This window comes from Orbicella faveolata, unplaced genomic scaffold (genome assembly GCF_042242905.1).
Source record: "Orbicella faveolata isolate gen_17 unplaced genomic scaffold, um_ofav_v1 contig_25, whole genome shotgun sequence".
Taxonomy (NCBI): Eukaryota; Metazoa; Cnidaria; class Anthozoa; order Scleractinia; family Merulinidae; genus Orbicella; species Orbicella faveolata.
The window spans coordinates 25,886,929-25,909,589 of record NW_028301553.1 but is presented as its reverse complement, the minus strand read 5'-3'; the positions used below and the strand labels follow the sequence as shown (position 1 = coordinate 25,909,589).

Here is a 22,661-nt window from a genome sequence, read left to right as displayed (position 1 = left end):
TGAAGTGGGGAATATCCGAGTGACATATCCCGCGTGTTGCGAAAAATAACAGAATGATAAACACAATATAGCTTCCATTTTTCGCGCCAAATGGATGGATTAAAAAGTGAAATCAATTAAAAATGTACGTCACAGGAAATACTGCATCTTCCAAGCGCAACAGATCATGAAGTTAAAATGTATTTAAACAATAGCCTCCATTTTGTGCGAAAATATGCTCAGGAGCGAACGGTTTTCCGAGGCCGAAGCTCAAGGGCTCCCGGAAAACTGTTAGCTTCGAGGTACAGATAATTATATAATATCCTAGGGAAAATAGTCCACCATATTCCGCACCAAACGGAGGCTATTGTTTTTATTTAAGACGAACCCAAAAATTTACCCCGAAACAAATTTTTTAAGTAGTCACTTTGGGCGCTTGGTTCCAGTTTTAATTTTCCTGAAATTTCCAGTGACGATTGAATACCATTCAGGGAAAGAGGACAACCTCGCAAGGTATACCCAAATTTTCCAAAGTTTCTTACCTGGAAATTACCTTCCATTTACGTTTTTTGTTCCCAGAATTTCCGGAATTCTTAGTTGAATGGTTCCCATTTCGGAAAAATAATAATTCTCGGATTTTCTGGACCTTTGTAGCTTTTAAGAAAGGGATTGGAAAACAGAAGTAAAAGTGGCATTCACATGTTTCTGTTACGGAGGACTTTACAACCATTGGACCTGGAGCTAGCTTGCAACTGAGGCCCAGTTCAGACGTTGTGCTTCTGTCGCGCCGAACTAAATTGCAATTAGATTTGACTGTAGCACGGCTGGAAAACAACTCTGATTCAGGCGTCATGCCAGAGTCGAACCAAATTCTGGATATACTAATGCCTCGTAACAATTCTCCTCCCAACTCCCCGTGGGAACGCAATCTCGCCAAAATACCTTAATATAATTTATGAATTTTGTTTAGCGCGGCAGAAGCACGACGTTTGAATAACTGCCGTGCCAAAGTCGTGAAGCACGGCAGAGCTTGTCGAACTTAATTGCTTGCCGAACTTAATTCAAAAGTTTGATTCAGACGCCGTGCTTCTGCCGTGCTTTTGTCGAACTTAATTCCTGAATTTAGCTCGGCACGGCAAAAGCACGACGTCTGAACAGGGCCTGAGGCTAATGCGGAGAGTCTTTTCAAATGCAAATTACATTTTTCTCTTTTTAATGATATTCCCCCGCAGAGCCTCCATTGCAAGCTAGTTTCAGTCCAATACCAAGAATGCGAATATAACCTATTTATGTGTCTTCCTGCCAGGGCCACCTTATTCTCGTCCCTGTAGCCCTTTTCGCTCCTCTTAGCCGGCGAGGCCTCAGCACGAGAATCGATTCTAGAGCTACGCACTGGCCTCTAGTTTCATGTTGCCCTTCCCTCGAGCTACTTACTTCCTGAATTTGAGTATGCTCAAGTAAAAACTTATATGAATTTTATTTTATTTTTTATAAAATTACTACTGCAATTAGAAAATATATAATCCACCTCAGAAAAAAAAAACGAGAGAGAGAGTGTCATCAAGTCCGTTTCCGTTACCATATCCCCACTTTGAAATCTCGGCCCCTTCAACTCGATATGCCTACACAGTAGGAGTTACAGTACTTTAATATACCAGTATATAGTTCTTAAATGAATCAGTGGAAAGCAAGTTTGATTTACATTCTATATAGTACTGTTGACCTCCGTTCAAAACGGTTCGTTTCCATGACATAAGAAAACCCTGCAAACCACAATGTCAGCAAATATTCGATGGCGCAGGAATAGAAAAATAAAAATAATCCAAACTTTTAAAACTCGGATTTTTCGATTCAACAATTCGATTCCAGGGTAAAAGAAACGGACCTATAGAAAAAAAAAGCACGCGAAATCGCGGCAAAAAACTTCGTGCCAAAGTCACTTGAATGGCCATCGTTGTCCTTGGCAGGTACCCTTGTTACATGACAAAACAACACGAATCACGCACACAGTAAGGGCGTAACCAAACGACATAATACTGCAAACGTTCTTACTTTCGTTTCTCTCGCTTCTCGCTAAATGGTACACGAACTATAAGGCATCCTCACAGGCTAGAGTGCTCGTGTTACGAATAATAACCAACAAGCGATCTGAAGCTGTTCCTGTGGCTGAGTCAGCTAGCCTAGCCATTTCCTCTTCAATGCTTCAGTAGACCCCACTCTTTATCACCACCAAGAGCTCTAGTTGAAACTACAGTATAATTCCAGCCCGTCTAAACTAGATTCCGAGTGACTAAAGGAAGCTGGTCAAGGCAGGGAATGGATTCTGTTTACTGACAACCAGTTTCTGGTGTTGGTGGGATATGTAGCCTTTGATGTAACCCTAAAACAAACACAAACAAACCGTGTAAGCTACGAGTCCCACCCTTACAGCCCAGGTTCGTACTTTTGTATGCAAAATCTCGAACTTTTTCCCAAATCACTCAGAGCTTTAAATTTCGACAGCTAACACAACTCTCACTTAACAACTACAAAGTGTTGCAAGTCGGAGAAAATTGCATAGTTTTTCTGTTAATTTCATTTTCTACACTCGTTCAAGGTTTTCTACGTTTTTTTCAATGGTGCAAAACATGGAAACGTCTCCAAATGTTTCGATCTCTTTTGGACACCTGCACCTGACTTACCATGTATATCAGATTCGCCACGATGCATTCAACCTCAATAACGTCAATGTCCTCAACCTTCAAACACGGGAGAAAAACTATTAAATTAAAACCCTTAAAACGATATTAGAAGGGAGGGAGTAAGGGAAGGAAGAAGAGGGGTGAGAGAGAAGGAGAAAAAAAGCGAAGGAGGGAAGGGGAAAGAGGATGGAAGGGAGAGACCGTCGAAGGGACGGAGGAAGACATGGGCAGATGGGGTTAAGAAGGGCAGAACAGGAAGAGTGGAAGGAAGGAGCAGGGAGGGAAGAAGGAAGGAAAAGAGAAAGGGAGAGGGGTTGAGACGAAAGCTACAATACAGGAACACAGTCAGACACTGTATTCCTTCTGCTAAATTTAGTTACTTTGGGACACCTACTCGACTAGTTCCATAAACTACCCAGGTGTACCAAACTCCACACAAAAAGTATTTGTCTTCCATTATCTCCTTTTCTTTCTTTCTTCCTTTCTTTCTTAAACACTTTATTTTTTAATCACAATTGTAAATATATACAGGCAAAAACTAACGATAGACAAATCCGACGTTTCGGCGACATCTTGGCGCCATTGTCAAGGGAAACTAATTAAATATGCGATTTCAAGAGTAACTAAGAGTTCAGAGTTTCTAATTTGCATAAGTTAGACAAAGACTTTAGCGCGAACTGAGTCTGATTGTACATTTAAACACGGTCGTAATTGTTTAATGAGTAACATCTCATTAATGAGACAATCAAACTTGTTGTGGCATTTTTTCAACACGCTCAAACAATTGCGAAGGTCATCCGGAATCCTGCCTGCGTGTCTATTATCATAGTGATTGCGTACTGACGAGGTCTTGCTTCTATGTCCATCAACGCGTACGAACAGATGGCCACGGGTGTAACCGACATAACCAGCATCGCACTGGTCACACTTGAAGTTATACACAACGCATTGTTGATCAATGAGCTGAGGCTTAGGTTCGCTTGTCGGGAACTCCTGGGCAATCTTGCGGCTCGTAAACACCGGTTGAACACTAGTCTGCAGCTTCACACTGAGATCTTTCAACTGTGTCTTCACGATATTAGCAGACTCCTGGTCTTTAAAGGGTATGACAACCCGAGTAGTGTTTTCTGTCGTAGATCTGGACCGTAATGAGGGCTGGTCAGCGACCTTTAAATTTAGGAAGGTTTTGACAGTGGAGTCAACAAGGTGCTTGGGATATTTCAGTTTAGAGAAAACAGACTTCAGTCGTTCGCACTCCTCAGTGAAGTAGGACCATGACGAAGACAGGCGATGTGCGCGATCGAGCATAGTTGTCAATAGTCCGCGCTTGTACCTATTATCGACATGACTGTGGTAATGGAGAAGCAGACCACTGTTTGTTGGCTTCACAAACACTTAAGTTTCAATACGAGGCGCTCTGTTTAGGAGTTGAGTACCGAGAAAGGGAAGCATTCCATCATTTTCGACCTCCATAGTGAAGTTGATGGCGGGGTGAGCGTGGTTGAGGGTGTTAAGAAAGTCCCTAGCTGTAGACAAATCGGGCATCACAGTGAATGTGTCGTCAACATATCGACGATAGTAAGGTGGCAGCTTGCCCTCAACATCTAATTTCTCTTCAATAGACGACATGAATACGTTGGCTAGCAAGGGCCCAAGGGGGGACCCCATCGCTACTCCGTCGATCTGTTCATACAGGGATCCATTAAATTGGAAAAGCTGCCCCTTGGTGGCCACACCCAAAAGATCAATAAGGTCTTGCTTTGAAATGTTCAAATCATACTCGGAATTAAACCAGTTGTTTCTAAAGGCTCTGTCTGCGAGAATCGTAATGGTTTCATCCAAAGGTACATTCGTGAACAAGGAGGACACATCATAGGACACCAGCAAGTCACCAGGTGTTATGTTGAGGTCTCGCGGTAGTTCGTTCACAAAATCGAAAATGTCCGTGACTGTGTACTGATTTAACGACAACGGTTTGAGCTTGTTGTCCAACCATTTCGCCAGAGCATAATTATACGTATTAGTCGCTGATAGGATTGGTCGCATGGCTAATTTCTCCTTGTGTGTTTTCGGTAACCCGTACAGGTGTGCCAGTCTAGAACCGGTCGGACGAAGAGACTGGGCCACAGCGTGAGGGAGGATCCTTGTGATGATAGATTGTACAAGAGCCTCCTTTACTAAAAGCGGATGATAGTGCTTGGGTGGTCTACCTCGGGTTTTTGGTCGTTCAGAAGGAATGGGACGAAATTTGCTGGTGTCATTGACAGAAGCTTCGGATAGTAGATGTATATATTCCGACTTATCCATTACAACGACACCTGCTCAGGTGTCAAAGCAAGACCTTATTGATCTTTTGGGTGTGGCCACCAAGGGGCAGCTTTTCCAATTTAATGGATCCCTGTATGAACAGATCGACGGAGTAGCGATGGGGTCCCCCCTTGGGCCCTTGCTAGCCAACGTATTCATGTCGTCTATTGAAGAGAAATTAGATGTTGAGGGCAAGCTGCCACCTTACTATCGTCGATATGTTGACGACACATTCACTGTGATGCCCGATTTGTCTACAGCTAGGGACTTTCTTAACACCCTCAACCACGCTCACCCCGCCATCAACTTCACTATGGAGGTCGAAAATGATGGAATGCTTCCCTTTCTCGGTACTCAACTCCTAAACAGAGCGCCTCGTACTGAAACTAAAGTGTTTGTGAAGCCAACAAACAGTGGTCTGCTTCTCCATTACCACAGTCATGTCGATAATAGGTACAAGCGCGGACTATTGACAACTATGCTCGATCGCGCACATCGCCTGTCTTCGTCATGGTCCTACTTCACTGAGGAGTGCGAACGACTGAAGTCTGTTTTCTCTAAACTGAAATATCCCAAGCACCTTGTTGACTCCACTGTCAAAACCTTCCTAAATTTAAAGGTCGCTGACCAGCCCTCATTACGGTCCAGATCTACGACAGAAAACACTACTCGGGTTGTCATACCCTTTAAAGACCAGGAGTCTGCTAATATCGTGAAGACACAGTTGAAAGATCTCAGTGTGAAGCTGCAGACTAGTGTTCAACCGGTGTTTACGAGCCGCAAGATTGCCCAGGAGTTCCCGACAAGCGAACCTAAGCCTCAGCTCATTGATCAACAATGCGTTGTGTATAACTTCAAGTGTGACCAGTGCGATGCTGGTTATGTCGGTTACACCCGTGGCCATCTGTTCGTACGCGTTGATGGACATAGAAGCAAGACCTCGTCAGTACGCAATCACTATGATAATAGACACGCAGGCAGGATTCCGGATGACCTTCGCAATTGTTTGAGCGTGTTGAAAAAATGCCACAACAAGTTTGATTGTCTCATTAATGAGATGTTACTCATTAAACAATTACGACCGTGTTTAAATGTACAATCAGACTCAGTTCGCGCTAAAGTCTTTGTCTAACTTATGCAAATTAGAAACTCTGAACTCTTAGTTACTCTTGAAATCGCATATTTAATTAGTTTCCCTTGACAATGGCGCCAAGATGTCGCCGAAACGTCGGATTTGTCTATCGTTAGTTTTTGCCTGTATATGTTTATCTAAATCATTGTTGATTACAATTGTAAATTATTTCATTAATGCTATTTATCACCTTCTATATGTAATTTGTACATATTTATAGGTAATCTATTTTTTTTGACACCTGTAAAATTAATGTTTGTGAGAGTTAAAATTAAAATTGAATTGTCACTCGCAGAGACGTTCTCAAATCTTGATACAATGAAACCTCTATTAAGCGGACACCCTCAGGACCTTCCCAAGTGTCCGCTTCAGTAGAGGGTGTCCGCTTAATAAAGGTTTATAACAATTGCGCAATGTTAACATTCAACGGTTCCTCTGCACTGTTATAAAGTTCCAGGTTGTTAACGAAGCTATCCAGAGTTCAAGTTAATCATCTTTCATTACCAACTTTAATTTGTTTGTAATAATGCCCTTTCAATACAGCAACGATAATACGGTACATTTAATCGACTATTTAATCGACTAATTCGAGGACGTAATCCAATGCCACATTGTTATTTCCGTGTGTCCTCGTCCGCTTAATAGAGGTGTCCGCTGAATAGGGGTTCATTATAAAGGGAAATAAAGGCCATTAATTTTGGGACCAGGCTAAGTGTCCGCTTAATAGAGGGTTTCCGCTTAATTGGGGGTCCGCATAATCATGGGGGTTTCATTGTAGTTGTCGACCGACTAAACATGTCACAGGTTTAAATCAAGCTTCAAATTCCGGCTGTCACCTGAACATCGTATGAAACAGCAAGGGAAAAACTGTAAGAAAAATAACTAAATTACAATCCAAGCAAAATGTAACAAATACAAAAAAACAAAACAAAACGAAAAAGAAAAAAAAAAACAAAACCGAACGCTTTTAACCAATGATATCAAAACTGTGAATGGCTGTCACAAAGCAGAAACTTTAAGACGTGACATCTATATCGCGATATTCCGAACCAGACTCAACATTTGGTCAAAATAAGAGAAACAAATAAGTATTTATAGCACTTTCATTTGCATGAGATGAGGTAGTCTGCGCCGGGTCAAGTATCACATATACAGCTGGCGTAATAAGCGACTAGGAGTATTTTTACTATCCCCTGGATGGGATCCTCCGTCTCCGAAGAAGTTTTGTTCTCGCCCCAATTTTCGCATGACCAGCAGGCGAGAAACATTTCTCTCTCACGGAAGCGCTTGCTACCAAGGTTGAAAATAAATAAAAGTGCCTTGCACAAGAACACAAGGCACTGATCCCGCCCGAGGCTGGAACCCAGATCGTTCGGTTCAGAGTTAGAGCACTGATCACAACGCCGTCTTGTCTCCCACAGATCGCGTAATTTCTTCATAGCTCCATTTTAATTATCGATTATTATATAAACAAATTGTTTCACACTGTCCCTCAAGATCGTTAAATTCTTCGGATGTAGTCAATTCATGCCCATTGCTGACACTGTGTTTACTCGAGTTCGAGGTAGTAACATAATACAATTCAGTCATGACATTAAAATGCCTCGGAAAAAAAAATAGCTACTGACAAACTCCAGGTTGTTTTTATGTCCAATTTCTAACATTTGAATTGTGTTATTTGAATTGAACAGGTCATAGACGGTGAGAATGTATTTGATATTGATTTCCTATGAAACTCAAAAGCACATTTTCTTTGTACTAGAAAGAAAATGTGCTTTTGTTTGGGTGTAATTAAATCATCTTTCCGGCGCTAATGATGTTGTTACAGAAAAGGAAAATTCTCCTGAAATATACAAGAGCTTTTCACTTAAACACTAGAATATGATCTGCGGACCTTACAACTATCTTATTTGCTCGCAAAAAGAATAATTTCGCCACTTTACGATGGCGTAATGGCGATCACTCAACCAGGGCGCAAATGATAATAAGATTGTTATTTACACAGAGAAATCAAACATTTTTTTCCACCCACCGCCTAGCTACTGAGTTCAAGGAGATGAACCAAAGGAAAACTAGAAAAAAGAGTCTTGCACTTTTTCTGAAGAGAAAGCGAAGGAAGCTGGATCAAATGTTAAAAGTGACGCCAACATGTTGTCTAAAAAAAGGATGGCGTGACAAGCTACAAATAGCCACGTTAAAAATCTCAAATGCACCATGGTAACGGATTACTGCCTTGAGTCGGCGGGTCACGGAGGAAGGGAGACGAAGTACATAGGCGAACAATCACAGAAACCTAGCCGTGTGTCAATATGGGAATGACAGTATCCCGGCAATCCACCAATGTCACAGCTACTAACCAGCAGCAGCAGCAGCAGCAGCAGCAGCAGCAAGGGCAGTCACAACCGCCGTTAGCCGAGGAGACGGACGGAAGCCCCCGAGTCGTGTTAATCACCGGTTGTTCAACGGGCATCGGCCTGTCGACAGCCGCCATACTTGCTGCAGATGCTGACAAACGCTTTAAGGTTTACGCTACCATGCGAAACCTGGAAAAAAAGAATGCACTAGAAGAGGCAGCTGGAAAGCATCTTGAAGAAACACTGTTTATCAAAGCCTTGGATGTTTGCAGTGAAGACTCCGTCAACAGTTTGGTAACAGAAATCGAGAGCGTAGAAGGACGGATTGATGTGCTTGGTGAGTTGTAACCCAATGTCTTTGTCTATTCCCTCGTTCCCTATTAAAACTTGGCCTAAGATCAGAATTGCTTAGTCCTTTGGGGTGGGTTCTCGCCGAGGAGTCGCGCTTAACAACAAAGTAGTTAACATATTCTCTCGCCAACTTGGGAATATGCAGATCTCCCAAGAGCATTTAAAAATACCAGTTTAGGACAAATCTGGGGACAAACAGAGTGAATTATAGGAAATTGGAAAATAGAGAATTGGTCTGACCTTTATAAGTTAGCCTGTAAGTTAAGGTCATTCCACTGAAATAGAACCTGCACTGAGATCTTTGTCAAACTTTGCCTATTGATTGTTTATATTATAGGAACTTAAATTTTGAAATAAAAATGAGGGGTCCCCATGTTCGTTTAGGAGCAAAAGCACCTTGTTTATACCCATATAAATCCTTACAATAGCACCATGATTATAGTCACGATTGCTTGCTAAATTCACGTTTCCGACGATTGCTTTTTGTTCTACCCTGAGAATTGGTCCATATTTTTTTTACACAGAGAAATTTATTACTCAATTCAAAACAACAGAAAAAAATGAAAGGTCACCATACTCGTTTGCGAGAAAATGACGATTTACCTCTATGGCGAAGTCCAGCTGTAAAGAAAAAGCCGCCATTTTTTAATGCGCGCGCGCTAATCACGCGTGAAATTATGCGCAGTAGGGATGCGCAATGCAATACTGGGGAATAACCTTGACCCGCAACTTAACACACAGAGGCATTCAGTGTTAATGAGACACCTAACAATTTTGTTTCAATAGTGCGGTGTCTTTATGAATAAGTAAAATTAATTGGTACTTCATTGGGCTCGATTTCTCACGAGGGGTTCGCTCGATCGAGAGTGGAAAAAAGAAAAAGACACGCCGGTGGTCAGACTACGAGCGAGTTTTTAACCCATGTTTTCTATTTTTCGCTCCCGCTGTCAGTAAACAATGCTGGACAAGGACTGGTGAGTGTGTTTGAATGCATTCCAATCGAGACAGCCCAGAACTTGTTTGACACCAACTTCTTCGGTGCCATGCGAGTACTCAAGGCGGTTCTTCCGGGCATGAAGGCGAGGCAGAAAGGTCGCATCATCAACGTCAGCAGTATCATTGGAGTGAACGGCCACCCGTTCAGTGAAATATACAGTGCATCGAAATTCGCTTTGGAAGGACTGACTGAGAGCCTTGCTCCAACGCTGAGAAAATTCAACATCAGGTAAGAGAAAAGAAGCAAAAAAACAAACAATAATGTGTAACTATACCCTGAACTCGTAGTTTTAAGCGAAGAAGCGCATAAACTATAGAGCACTGAACTTAAGTATATTTTTGCAACTGCTGTCTAGATCTTTTTATTTAACATTTTCATGCCAGACACAAGTAGACCCAGGCGGGGGAGGGGTGCGCATGCAGGTGTAACACACACCGGGGGTGGGTATGTAAGCCTTGAAATTTTCAGAGTACTCACTCATGCTTAGAGATTCTGTAATGACTTTGTTGGGCGTGAAAGATTCTGATACGGTCGTTTTGCCCGGTTTTGGATTTGCCTAATGCGCAACCCTTGATTCTAAACCATGTGCCTAACAATTTCGAATTTTTCTAGGTTACACTCTAGGCCGATGGACTTCTTTTCAGTCTGGTCTTAGTCTAATACGAGTTAACTGGGTCTGACAATTTCACCTTACATCGCATCTCTCTAATAACAATATACCTGAGTACCCCCATAGCTGGATAAGCGGGTTTCACGAGTATCGCCTTTGATTTTTCCTCAGGTGTTCCCTTATCGAGCCCGGGCCAGTGACCACTTCGTTCACTGCTAACGCCAAATTGATAAGAGAAGGGATCGATACATCTAGTGCAGATGAAAAAACTCAAGCTTTGTTGAAGGAGGCTTTGAAAGAAATGTACCGCACCGTCACATCACATGGCCAGGTGGCTGAAGAGGTTGCAAGCATTATTAAAAACGTGTTGCTGAGTTCAGCGCCACATCTGCGCTATCAAACAAATAGCCAATACGGGCCAGGAGAAGTGCAAGCTAAGTTTTCTGATCCCACCGGAGATAACGCTATTGATCTCATAGAGAGACGTTTCTATCCGGATACAAAGTAACCCAGTCGTGATAAAAAAACGTTCAAGTATGCTAAAAGTGTAGCTGCTATTGTAAGCTGCTATTGCTTTATTATTGTAGCAGCTGTCATTGTTTTAGAGCTGGGGGTATTGTTTCTGTTTTATTTGTTCTATTTAACAAATCGATGTCAGTTTTTCATGCGTCTGCCGTGTTATTGACAATAAATTTCGTCACAACATTGTCAAAGCAGCTGGGGATCTGCAGACTACTTTGACAATGTTATGACGAAATTTATTGTCAATAACAATAGACACATGAAAAACTGACGCATGACCAACGCATGAAAAACTGAAGTCAATTTGTTTTTTTACAATAACAAACTGTCAAATTGTCCGCTCTCAGTCATTGATGCATCGCATTAATTATAAATTCATTTGTCTGTCTGCTTATTGACAATGAAAATTAGCCAATGAGCGCACAAGTCATGACATGCGAGACCTTGCGAGCGCTGCTACATGACCCAATTATGTAGAGAGGAGAAATCATAGTCGGGTCCTCGCATAATTCATTATTTTACCGTCAGAACTGCTGAATAGGGAACAGGAAGCTTGGAAGTGAGAGAGGGGAGGGAAAAACAGCAAGGGGATGACACAGGAGGGCTAGGGAAGGGATGAGGGGAAAATGGGATAGGCGGGGGAACCGAACAGGGCATCGAAAAAGTATCACAAAAATCATAAAGCTTGTAAATTCAAACAAATGTAACAGACTTCGCTCAAACTTTACTGGTAGGATGTAAATGCAAGTGATTTTTTTTTTTACAATACTCTGTGCTTGTTGAACGTAACTTAAACAGACTCACATGAGAGGCGCCCTGAACTAGTTTAAACACACCCCTTCTTAGTTAGATTGGTTAAGACGTGCTCCCTATGAAACTGGAAATTACATTATTATGACATAAATCAGCAATCTCAATGATCGTTTCTTACCTGCATTGTTTTAAGAGCGATAACAAAAGCATCTAAAGGAAGCTGATGAGTTTTTAACAGCAGAGCCCTAAAAAGAAAACAAAAAAAAAATTGAAATGAATATATAAAAGATCTTAAATCTGATCATTCATGTCTTTACAAAAACAACTCCACTGATTAACGAAATTTAGAAGTTACTGATCAGAGTTCACTGCCTATAGCATTTCTGGCTGACTAATAACCTTTTATGCCTATAATTTTGTGCATGGTAAAAATAGGCCAATTTTGACATATTTAATGACTGGGCTCCAAGCCTTGGGGAACAAAACAAAAGTAATGAATTCCCATTAATTTTGGCTCTCCAGAAAAGTTGTTAAGAGCATCTCTTGTTGCTCTCTAACAGGTGCTGCCTCAGAGCAGTCACCTACTACAAATCTTATTGAAAGCACTACATCCAACCACATTATAGTCCTTCTGAAAAGATGCATTAACACTCATTTGCACCACATACTTACACTTTTTTAAACAAGTTTCTATATGTTATGATCTTTAACTTCTCTAAGATAAGGTAAACACCACACTGAATAAAAAATGCCTGGAACAAATAAAGAAAGAAGAATGCTAAACAATAATGTTGGATATTTACAATCATTTTGCACACAGGTGCTGGGTGGATAATAAATCACATTTCTACCTTGGCAAAAGTACACATAATGAACATGTATCGAGCAATACTGCAGTATATTTACCGGTACACGCATTTTACACAGGAAATAGTGTATTTAGTAATTTTTATTCAAACCAATAAGTTACTACGATTACCAGTTGAGTAAAGTGTGACAAAAGTTTGGTCACCAAGTTTTAACGTGAAAATTATGGTAGAGTCATGGGCAACAGGCTCCGTTTCCAGTGGCAACTTGTTGGCCTTTGATGTCATTGGCAGCAAAGCTCACAAAACACAACAGACAATGCACGGCTGTTGATATTGTTACCACTGGAAACAAGGATAGTTTCCTATGACAGCACCATAATTTTATGGCTAAAACTTTGTCACCAAACTTCCTTTGTGCCTTACTCAACTGATAATCGTAGTATTGATCCTGCTTCATTTTTATCATTGTAGTGACATTGTACTTTTTATTAAACCAATAATATATTTTAATTTTTAAAGGCAATATTTTGTTAATTAGGTATGAAGATCCTCTCAGGGAACCTAATAAATCTTCTTTATTGTACTATTTCAAAACAAGAAACTGTGGCAGTGTCAGTGATCGATGCTCAGACTCTTGTGGTCTATTGCCCATAACCTATTTTTTTCACTTCCTTGCTGAATTCACACATCACCAACACACACTGAACAAAACATGATTTCAAAAACTTTCAAATTTGCTTTCAAATTTGCTGGAGGTTCATGAAATAGGTGCCAGTTGATGAAAAACATTCTTCATCCTTTGAACACTAACACCTGCAGATTTGGTCTGCTTTGGTATAAATTACATAACAAAGAATTTTAAATTAATCCACGTTTTTAAACCCTTATCAGATTACCTGTTGTCCCTCCAGTGTCTCATTTAAAAGTGCAAGATTTCCCATCCTGAAAATTGCATGTAAATTATTAATCTCAAATTTCAAGACAAAATCTGAACAAAGTATTGAAAAGCGTGATCTGATGTGCATTTCCTAACTTGAATTCTTACCTTACAGATCTAACAATGTCAACAAACTGAGTCAAGTTGTATTTATAAAGAATTTCTTCTTTTGGTATATAGCCCTGGAGTCAAAGAAAAAGAAAAGAATGACAAATGGATTTCATCAAAAGGCAATTTGGACATCATACAAGTTACTGCCAGTAATAACTTAATAATTTATTAAGCATGATAAAGTTAATCCACGAATAGCAATTATTTTGATTTCAGATCTGTAACTTTTCAGAGATATTTCAATTCTCTCCTGACTATTGATTTGATGTAATGCTAAACTCCAAAAGACATAAGACAGGGCAAAAAATTTTTTCGCATTTCACTTGTCCATCAGATGGGTACTTTCCAGTTTTTGGTCATCCGAACATGAAATCCATGAAACATGAAATAGATGATGAACAACTTGCGCCTTACATAGGAAAATTCATTACCTGATGAGGGAATTCCATGTTAAATTCCACGCAAAAAACTGATATCAGTTTTTCAAGTGAAATTTAACATGAAATTCACTAGTCAGGTCATGAATTTTCCTTGAATCACATAGCCTTCTTTTTAAATGAAAGAAAACCCTGTTTCATTTACATCTGTGAAAATGTTGCAATATTCAACGCGCCTCGCTTTCAAGAGTCGCAATTCCACGCTGAATACCTCACCTTGATAACCAATCAGGGTGAGGAATTCTCTGAGCTATACCATTCTACTAAAACAACAGATAGAAATAAAACATACTTATCCGCATATATCACTTTATCTATAAGTTTCACTCAAAGTGGACCAAAATACTGAACAAGATTTGTGTATTTGCGTATAATTTTGTGTACAATATTGGTGTATTTTTTACATCCTTTTACAACATGTAACATTTTGGATTACATTCCTTACTGCTGGCACTGGTGGTAGGTACAACGATGAGATATTGCAAGCTTTCTTGTTCAGTACTCTGTAACCTGCTTTATACACAAATCTCTAACATTTACCAACAGCATCTTGACTGGTATAAGATACACTAAGATTGCCCTGTAAAGATGGGATAAAAAGAAAAGATTAATAAAACAGCATTTTGTTGGATGCACAACGAAAATGTGAATCACAAAAGATAATTTACGAGAACCCATGACAAAAAAGATTGATGCAATATTCAGTCATAGGTACATTCTCAGCTGGTGTAAAAACCGCTCCTACCAATATCAGTCAGCCTCTCTAATGACTACCTCTTTTTCAACATGATCTGTGACCTTTCTCCCACTTTGAGAACAATAATTATCATCAACTGAATCTTATAATCATTGCTATCTGAAATTGGTTTGGTCTTCTTTTACTGCTTTCACTGATTGGTTTAAAATCTTTACTCAGATGCATCACCACTTGCTCAAATGCTGGTTACATGTGTTTGCTCCAAGTTTTCTATCATTCATGTTTGTTGCAATGAGTTATTGTTAATGCTTTAGGTTTGGTCTTACAACACCCACTTGGAAAACCTCTTTTAAGACTGCAAAGCATGTCAAAACAGTCCAAAATATTATTACCTCTTATTTTTACTGGACGATATGTTACAGTGTTGAAATGCAAATGATAGATATTCATCAGCTGAAAAAGGATCAATGAATGATTATCAATAATATGCTGTGAGAAATGACTACCACTGAGTAATGATTAAGTACAATTATTCATTCATATACCCAAATGTGAAAGTGTTAGAAAACAACAAACCACAAACAACATGACGTTATAGATTTATGGGAAGACTGACTCAGTGTGGGGATAGTCAAAACTAAAGCTTTAATAATAGATAATAATAATAATAATACACGATAATAATTAAAGCTTTTAGCTTTAATTATTATCATGTTTAAATAAAGTTTATTTATCTATGTATCTATCTATCTAAAACTCAAGATTGTTTCCTTAAGGCATATGACAATCAAAAACCAGGAGTAAAATTAAAATGAAACAATACCAGCAGAGACATTGTTTGGTTCACATTATCATGAGATTATTGAAGTCAAGCATTTGCCAAATCGAGATTCCACTGTAAATACTGCTGCCTGTACATTTGAACAGTCGTACACGCTACAGGCTTTGAAGATAACTAAAGAATTAAATTAATTTAACTGAATTTTGGTTTGACGCAACTAGCAAATATGCAAAAGCACAATGGACTCACAAAACAGTTTACTCCAGTAACAAAAAATAATACCTCCATGTGTGACATTTCAACTTACCAGCTTTGAAATCACTATCAAACATTGCCTTCCTTCCCACAAAATATCTAGTAAATAAAGTTGGATAAAAAAAGAAAACAGAACATAATTACCGGGATTTATCTAAATAGCATAAACCCAGCTTGGTTGACTGTTCCAGTTCAAGAGAACAGACTAGGCAAATGCTCATCAGTGCTGGGGTTTAATTCCCAGGGGAGAGCAGAGGACTCCAAGATAAAAAGTTCGGGGATGTTCTTCACTCAAGATGTTCTGAACAAAACCCCATTATTTTTAAGTCATCAAGGTATCTTTTAGGGTTGATCTTCAAGAAATAATCAAAAATGCTATTAGGGTTTAACTTAAATTTTTCAAAAAATTTACATGTCCCCAACTTTTTCACATAGCAGTCCCCTGGGGGAAGGGGGGAATGGGGGAACAGGGGAAGGGGGAAGGGGGGCTAAACTCCAGTTTCTTTCATGTAGGAATACAGTCCTAGGTGGGATGCTGGTCCATTGCAGCATACCACTTGGCATTTGTCAGGTTACCCTGGCAGTCCACAGTTTAAGCATGCAGTGGATAGAGATAATATGGGAGTAAGGAGCTTTCTCAAGAACACAACACCTGGACCCTGGTTGACGACTTACTCTAAGCACACTAACTATTAAGCCATCACATGTCATACACAATCCATACTATACCTGTAAGTAACCAGATGGGCCAGCTTAAACTGGTCTTTTATTGTTGCACTATCTATTGCTCTGATTAGGGGCTTGCACAAGTGAAGTTTATTAATCTGAAAAAAAATTAAACATATACACATATTATTAGACATATGTTAAAATTTTATGACCTTGAAGTTCATTTATTTAGGAACTTTCTTGGCATAATGGAACATCTTGACTGATGGGTATATCAGGTCTAAACTACTCCGGTACGTAAGGTTGTCACTAACAGGTGTCTTCCTGGACCAATACAAGATTAGATGTAACAACTGCAGCTTAGAGACTATAGGGAACTGCAAATTATGCACTATATGATATTGTGAAACCCATGAACCCTTAAAATAGGTTTGAAATGCCACATTTCCATTTTCACAGGAAACACAAAACTGTGAGAATACGCTGCAGTTTGTCGGCCAGTATTTCATTCTAGTTTCAGAAAATATGATTGCTCACAGCTTGTTTGTACTCTTGTAATTGATCTTTTATATATTTCACCAAGCAAAGTGCAAAATATTGTTAAAGAAAAAAAATACAGTGTAGGAGTTGGAGAAGGAACCTATAACATGCATAACATTATGCTTCCTCGTGGTAGTAAACATTTCGGAAACTTTGCTCGGAATCATCTGATTAATGGCTTAACACAGATGACTAGAGATTAGAATTAAAGCATTTCTGCTGTTATTCTACAGCTGCTATAAAATATACTTCTTCTAACATAGAAGGCATAACTTGAAAACCCATATGGTGTAACATTTAATAACTAAAGTTAATTTGGAAAGAAAAAGTCAAGCTATTATTTTATGACATATAAACATTTCAGAAGAGCTGCTAACAGTAACTTGCACCAAATAACACTAAAGAAAATAATATATTGTAAGCAACAAACAACTTGTGATCTAAATAGTACCTTGAAGTAAATCTTGAACAAATGATTGACAAGAGCAAGCATGCCCCACTTCTTGGATACATCAAGGGAAGATCGACTACCAAGAAAAAGCATTTAGATAAAGTTATAAATTTGTTGAATATATAAAAACCGTGGCAGTGAAATATATCAATTCTGCTGAGGAAATAATAGCCCCTGGGTTGGTACATGTACAGACTATACAAGGCTTTTATTCCATGTTTACACTGTACCAACTTCTGATATTGAATACATCAAACAGGAAAAAAGATCTTGGCCTGAATCAATAGCCATCAGGCTTGTAACTTTGTAACTTTGCTACAAGCCAACATTTACCTGACCTCTGGGGATCAATAGACACTGTGTCTGAAACAATAGCCACTGGACTTTAGATTGTGGTAACTGACCTGTCACTTGCACAGACTCTGAAGCAACCCATCATAACTTCTGCTGCCTTCTCTAGCATCTCACCAGGTTTGCCTTGTCCTTTTTTTATTTGCTGTTTGTCTGCCTATTAAAATGACAAAAAGGCAATGTACACAAATAATAACATGCATTTACTGTAGTTAAAAGGTTGATGAAATCAAACAATCATTATAGTATATTATAACAGTAAAAAAGGTAAAGTCTTCATACGAGCCAAGTGGCCCACCAGGCCAGAGCTTATCCCGGTTTCTGTAGCATGAAGTGATATTTTATTTTTTAACAGTACAAGAAAATACATTACTTACAATACTACATACTGACACTAATAACAATACACTGTCACATACGGCTAATTAATAACTTACTTACAGTACTTACAATACTGGTTACTTACACAACTGTCAATTACAATATTATCCTTACACTATTTGCATCCTTTCTTTTTTCTTAATTGTTATTATGTTACACTGACACCTAATATATGCATGTTTTTTTTCCCTATATGTACAAGCTTAAAGTTAGGTAATAAATATGAAATTAAATATTAATTAACCATAAACATCAGCAGCATATAAACTTAACATAGAAAGGCCCATGTGCGATAAAATTTTGGAAGTGCTTTTTTAGCAGTTGCAATCTCTTTAAGAATATTTCAAGTTTTCTGGGAATGAACGATAGAAAGTTTTGAAAATCTAAAACATCTCGGCGAAGGCTTGTGCAGAAAATACAATATTTGGCTATCAGTAGACAATAATTCAGGACTTGCTAATGCTTTGTCCTATCATGCCAGCCGTAGAGTATATGACTTATGGATAACGTTATTGTTTCATTTGTTTTTTTGGTACCACCCCTGGATGGGATGCTAATCCATCACAGGGTTACCCTCAGCATTAAGTTTGCCGGTACCCATTTATACACCTGGGTGGAGAGAGGCACTGTGAGAGTAAAGTGTCTTGCCCAAGTGGCCAAATTTGGTTGTTCTTCTTGCCCAAGAACACAATGCAATGTCCCTGGCCAGGGCTTGAACCCGGACCACTCGATCCGGAAACGAGCTCACTAACCATGAGGCCACTGCGCCTCCCACATATTATAACAGTACTTCATATTATATATACCTGCATGGCAAACAATCTCAGATCTAATGTGACCACATTCATCAGGGGCAGTGCCCTATTGGAGGAAGGAAATCAGGGTTAAAAGAGAACAGTCTAAGAAGAGATTCACAAGGGAAAAACATTTTCTGGAACTGGGGAAACACAAAATAATGATTTTACAACAGGGCATGGTTTAATTCAACAGAATGAGCCTCTGCTAAATTTTGTTGACTATTACATTGTATCTGGTAAAAACCTCAAGTGCACAGTCTAGTCACTGAATACATTTGATTTAAACAGACAACAATAATTCAATGTAACTTGTTAAACTAACCTACCAGTTTTCATCTTTTTGACTCTGGAAAGCCCGGGTAAAAGATCTACATTTGTTAAGATCAATACCTCATGCATAAGAAATAAGAAAAATAATATTACATGTATACAATCTTGCAAACTGTTTAATAAAACTGAGACTCTTTGGATTCATTGATTTTTTTACAGTCAAACCCACATAAGAAGAAATTTACATCAGTATGAGAAACACTGTTCAAAGTTTGCACATAATGCTCTTGAAATGTGCTGACACAGGACAAATAAATCAAATCATGCCATAATGTGGCTATACACTTCGTGTAAGCCACACAAAAACAACAGACAGCTGAGAGACAAGCTTTTAAAAGGATATTGAACGACAACAGCTTGGGCAGCGTGTGCTTCCACATAATCCCCATTAGCGACAGCCCAGACAGCTCTGAAAAAACAAAGTCAAAATGTTTTAAGGTCATACGAATCCCTCTGATATCATAAAGTTGCTAAGCAGGTAACCCTCAGTCACAGCAATGGACTAGTTCTAGGCATTCTATCCTAGGGGACTAGAAATACTCAGTTCATGCCACAGAGAGCAGAGTAAAACATTGGACTTTTCTATCATGAATGTACATGTACACCAAAACAATAACCAATGCATGAAAAGCATAACGGTCAATACTGGGTCTTTAAGTAAGGAGTTCAAAGGCCAACACAAGACGATAAAATCGTGAAGACCCCTGATACAAAAACAACAAAACTGAACCAGACAACACAACCTAAGCTTATCCCAAAATCCTCAACATGAAGCAACTATCAATATTGCTCCTCTCCCTGGATCAGACCCTGGTTCATTGCAGGTCACCACAGGTTTCTGGCAGAACAATGTTTAAACTACCTGAGGTGAGATGCTACCATTTCATCATAAGGTTGTTCAAACCATTTTTCACATTGCATCTGTGAATCTGGCAACTAAAAATGAAAAAAATGTCATCAGTAAGCGAACTTTTTCTTTAAAAGGTTAAAGATTTTGCCCACACTAGACGACTAAACAAACTCAGAAGGTTTTGAATCAAGGGCACATTACTTAGCCAGTCCTAAGACACATTTTTAGAGGACAGTATCAGTGCCCGAAAAAAGGGCTGTCCGATTGTCCGGGACAAGACGAAGTAGATTCTCCTTCTGGGCGAGTAACTTTTTAGTATCACTTACCCAATGGGCAAGGAATCAGGCAAGTCGTCTGCCAACTAAATCACTAAAAGAGCAAACTAAGACTTGCCCTGGGCAAGCACAATTTTAGAGCTACTTGTCCCAAGGGCAAGCTGAAATTTAAGTTTTTCTTCGAGTCCTGAGTATGCAACTAAATAATTTCCAATAGGGTGGGCAGGGGGGTGACACTTGAAATATACTCCTGGAGAAGAGGGGATGTGATCAATTTTTCCTAGAACAGCAGATTACTGAGAAATCTCTACAAAGGTGAAGCACCCTTTAAAATAGTGCAACCATTGCCGCACAATAAAATGCATGGTAACCAAGTGTAGTAAAATTGGATAATGTGTACTAAAAGCATCCACGATCGAGTGTCGATCGATACCCTTGATCAATACTCGATCAACACTCCAGCGATACTCAATCGACACTCCATCAACACCTTGGTTGATGCTCGATCAACACTCGATCGACATCTCAGGTGACAATCGGTCGAGAGTTAACTAATTTTTGATCGATACATATGAGTCGGCCGACACTCGGCCGACTACCGACCGGCTGTTGATCAAGTGTCAATCAATTGTTGACCGAGTACTGATTAGGATGTCGATCGAGGTGTAGATCAAGGATATCGATCAAGAGTATCGATCGCCACTCGACTGCGGGTGCCTTTAGTACACATGATCCGTAAAATTTAAAAACCAAAAAAATCTGTATAATTTTTGTTCACTGTTTTTTGGGTCACACTGTGAAACAGAACCACAACTAGATGGGAAAAAAATTACTTTATTTATGCAACCTTAACATTGAGTTTAAGCTTACATTTCTCCACTTTTCTATTTTATAGCTATAGGGGAACTAATCAAGGTCATAAGCTAATTAAAGCTAAATTAATAAGATTTATACCTGCAGTCTTGTACTAGCAATATGTGGATGGCGAAAAGAAAAAAGTTCCTGCAAGGTAAACAGATGACTTTTCAATCTCAGAATTGGCTTAACCATACTCAGTCTAAAGGTACGAGGAAATAAATGATAAGTATGCTAAATTTTAGAAAACGCGCGAGGTAAACAAAGAACCTTACCGCTAAAATATCACCATTTTTGGACACAAGTCCCTTTTCCACCTAAAGATTAAACATTGTACGTAAAATTTGAGCACCATAAAATTAACTCAGGAGCTAAACCATGACAAATTTCTTCAAACCTGATCCAAATACTGCTCAAAACTCATGTGCGCCATCTTGGAAAGGTTGTTGTTGCTGCGCATGTTTTGTAGAAATTCCGCTGGCATTAATAATGTGACCCGCCAAAATACTTTTGGCGGGAAAAAAAAGCGGTTGGCTCGTCCAGCACTGGTGAAAAATTAAAAAAAAAAAAAATTTCTGTCTTGCTCGAAAAATACTTATTCCGGCTGCCGCAAAGTTTGTTTCCGTAAGTAAATGTATTAAAGTCGTTCAGTCCCTAAGTCGATTAGCTCCTAACGGCTCCTACAGGGTTAGCCCCCAACCAGAAGTCGATTAGCCCCCATTCGCCCTCGAATTCACACTTTACAGAACGTGAAACAGACAGTGAGTTGTTTTCGACTTCTGGTTGTGGGCGAAAGGGTCTGGATCTAATCTATTTTGGGGCTAAATGACGGGATACCACGAAAATGGGAGCAGGTGAGTAATTCAACTGGAAATTCTGCCTTTTCACATTGGATATTGTCATTTTTTTTTCTCGTACTCGACGTAAGTTCGGCGGGATTGGCATTTTTTCCAAAAAAAAGGCAAATTTCCCTGGGGTCTAGACAGATAAGCACAGGTGAAATGCACGGGAGTGGGAGCAGAAAAAGAAGACAAATTCCCCTCTGCCTGGCTTATCCAGGAAATAATACTGTTTGAAATTTCATAAATCGCAATGAAAAAGTGTTAATTTACCCTCAATATTTTGTTAGCAAATGCATTTATCCTTCCATTGTACACAACGTTGTATAAAGATTCCCTTAACAACGCTGCAGGATAGCCGCCATTGGCTAATTTCGGTTTGCTATTTTGTTAAATTACTTATGATAACAGTCATATGCATTTTGTCATGACATAGGTGAACAATGCTAAATACAAATTGTCATATTGAAAAATTAAAGACGTAAGATTCTTTATTGACAAAACAAACAATACGAGGTCATGCAGTGCTCTACCAACTGAGCTATCAAGCCATCTGAGAGCTGGTCACATTGTCAGTTCGTTAGACTACGAGTAGTCCCTCTTTCGCTTA

General features: G+C 39.3%; 2 protein-coding genes and 1 pseudogene across 2 annotated transcripts; 1 reads left to right on the top strand and 2 right to left on the bottom strand.

Moving 5' to 3' along the window:
- Positions 1-1,437: 1,437 nt before the first annotated feature.
- Positions 1,438-21,852, bottom strand: LOC110068230 (PCI domain-containing protein 2-like). Its single transcript, XM_020775618.2, has 19 exons — positions 21,610-21,852; positions 21,488-21,529; positions 21,312-21,359; positions 20,095-20,168; positions 19,576-19,641; positions 19,229-19,270; positions 18,912-18,966; positions 17,778-17,881; positions 17,374-17,449; positions 16,443-16,537; positions 15,766-15,812; positions 15,070-15,130; positions 14,521-14,560; positions 13,541-13,614; positions 13,392-13,437; positions 12,359-12,438; positions 11,865-11,931; positions 2,661-2,717; positions 1,438-2,359 (listed from the first exon to the last, which is right to left on the bottom strand). The coding sequence occupies exons 1-19, from the start codon at positions 21,694-21,696 to the stop codon at positions 2,270-2,272; spliced, it is 1,251 nt and encodes a 416-aa protein (XP_020631277.1). The 5' UTR covers positions 21,697-21,852; the 3' UTR covers positions 1,438-2,269.
- LOC149109667 (uncharacterized) lies at positions 3,142-5,001 on the bottom strand (annotated as a pseudogene).
- LOC149109666 (retinol dehydrogenase 8-like) lies at positions 8,327-13,096 on the top strand. Its single transcript, XM_089293446.1, has 3 exons — positions 8,327-8,790; positions 9,756-10,029; positions 10,583-13,096. The coding sequence occupies exons 1-3, from the start codon at positions 8,409-8,411 to the stop codon at positions 10,917-10,919; spliced, it is 993 nt and encodes a 330-aa protein (XP_089149572.1). The 5' UTR covers positions 8,327-8,408; the 3' UTR covers positions 10,920-13,096.
- Positions 21,853-22,661: the final 809 nt, after the last annotated feature.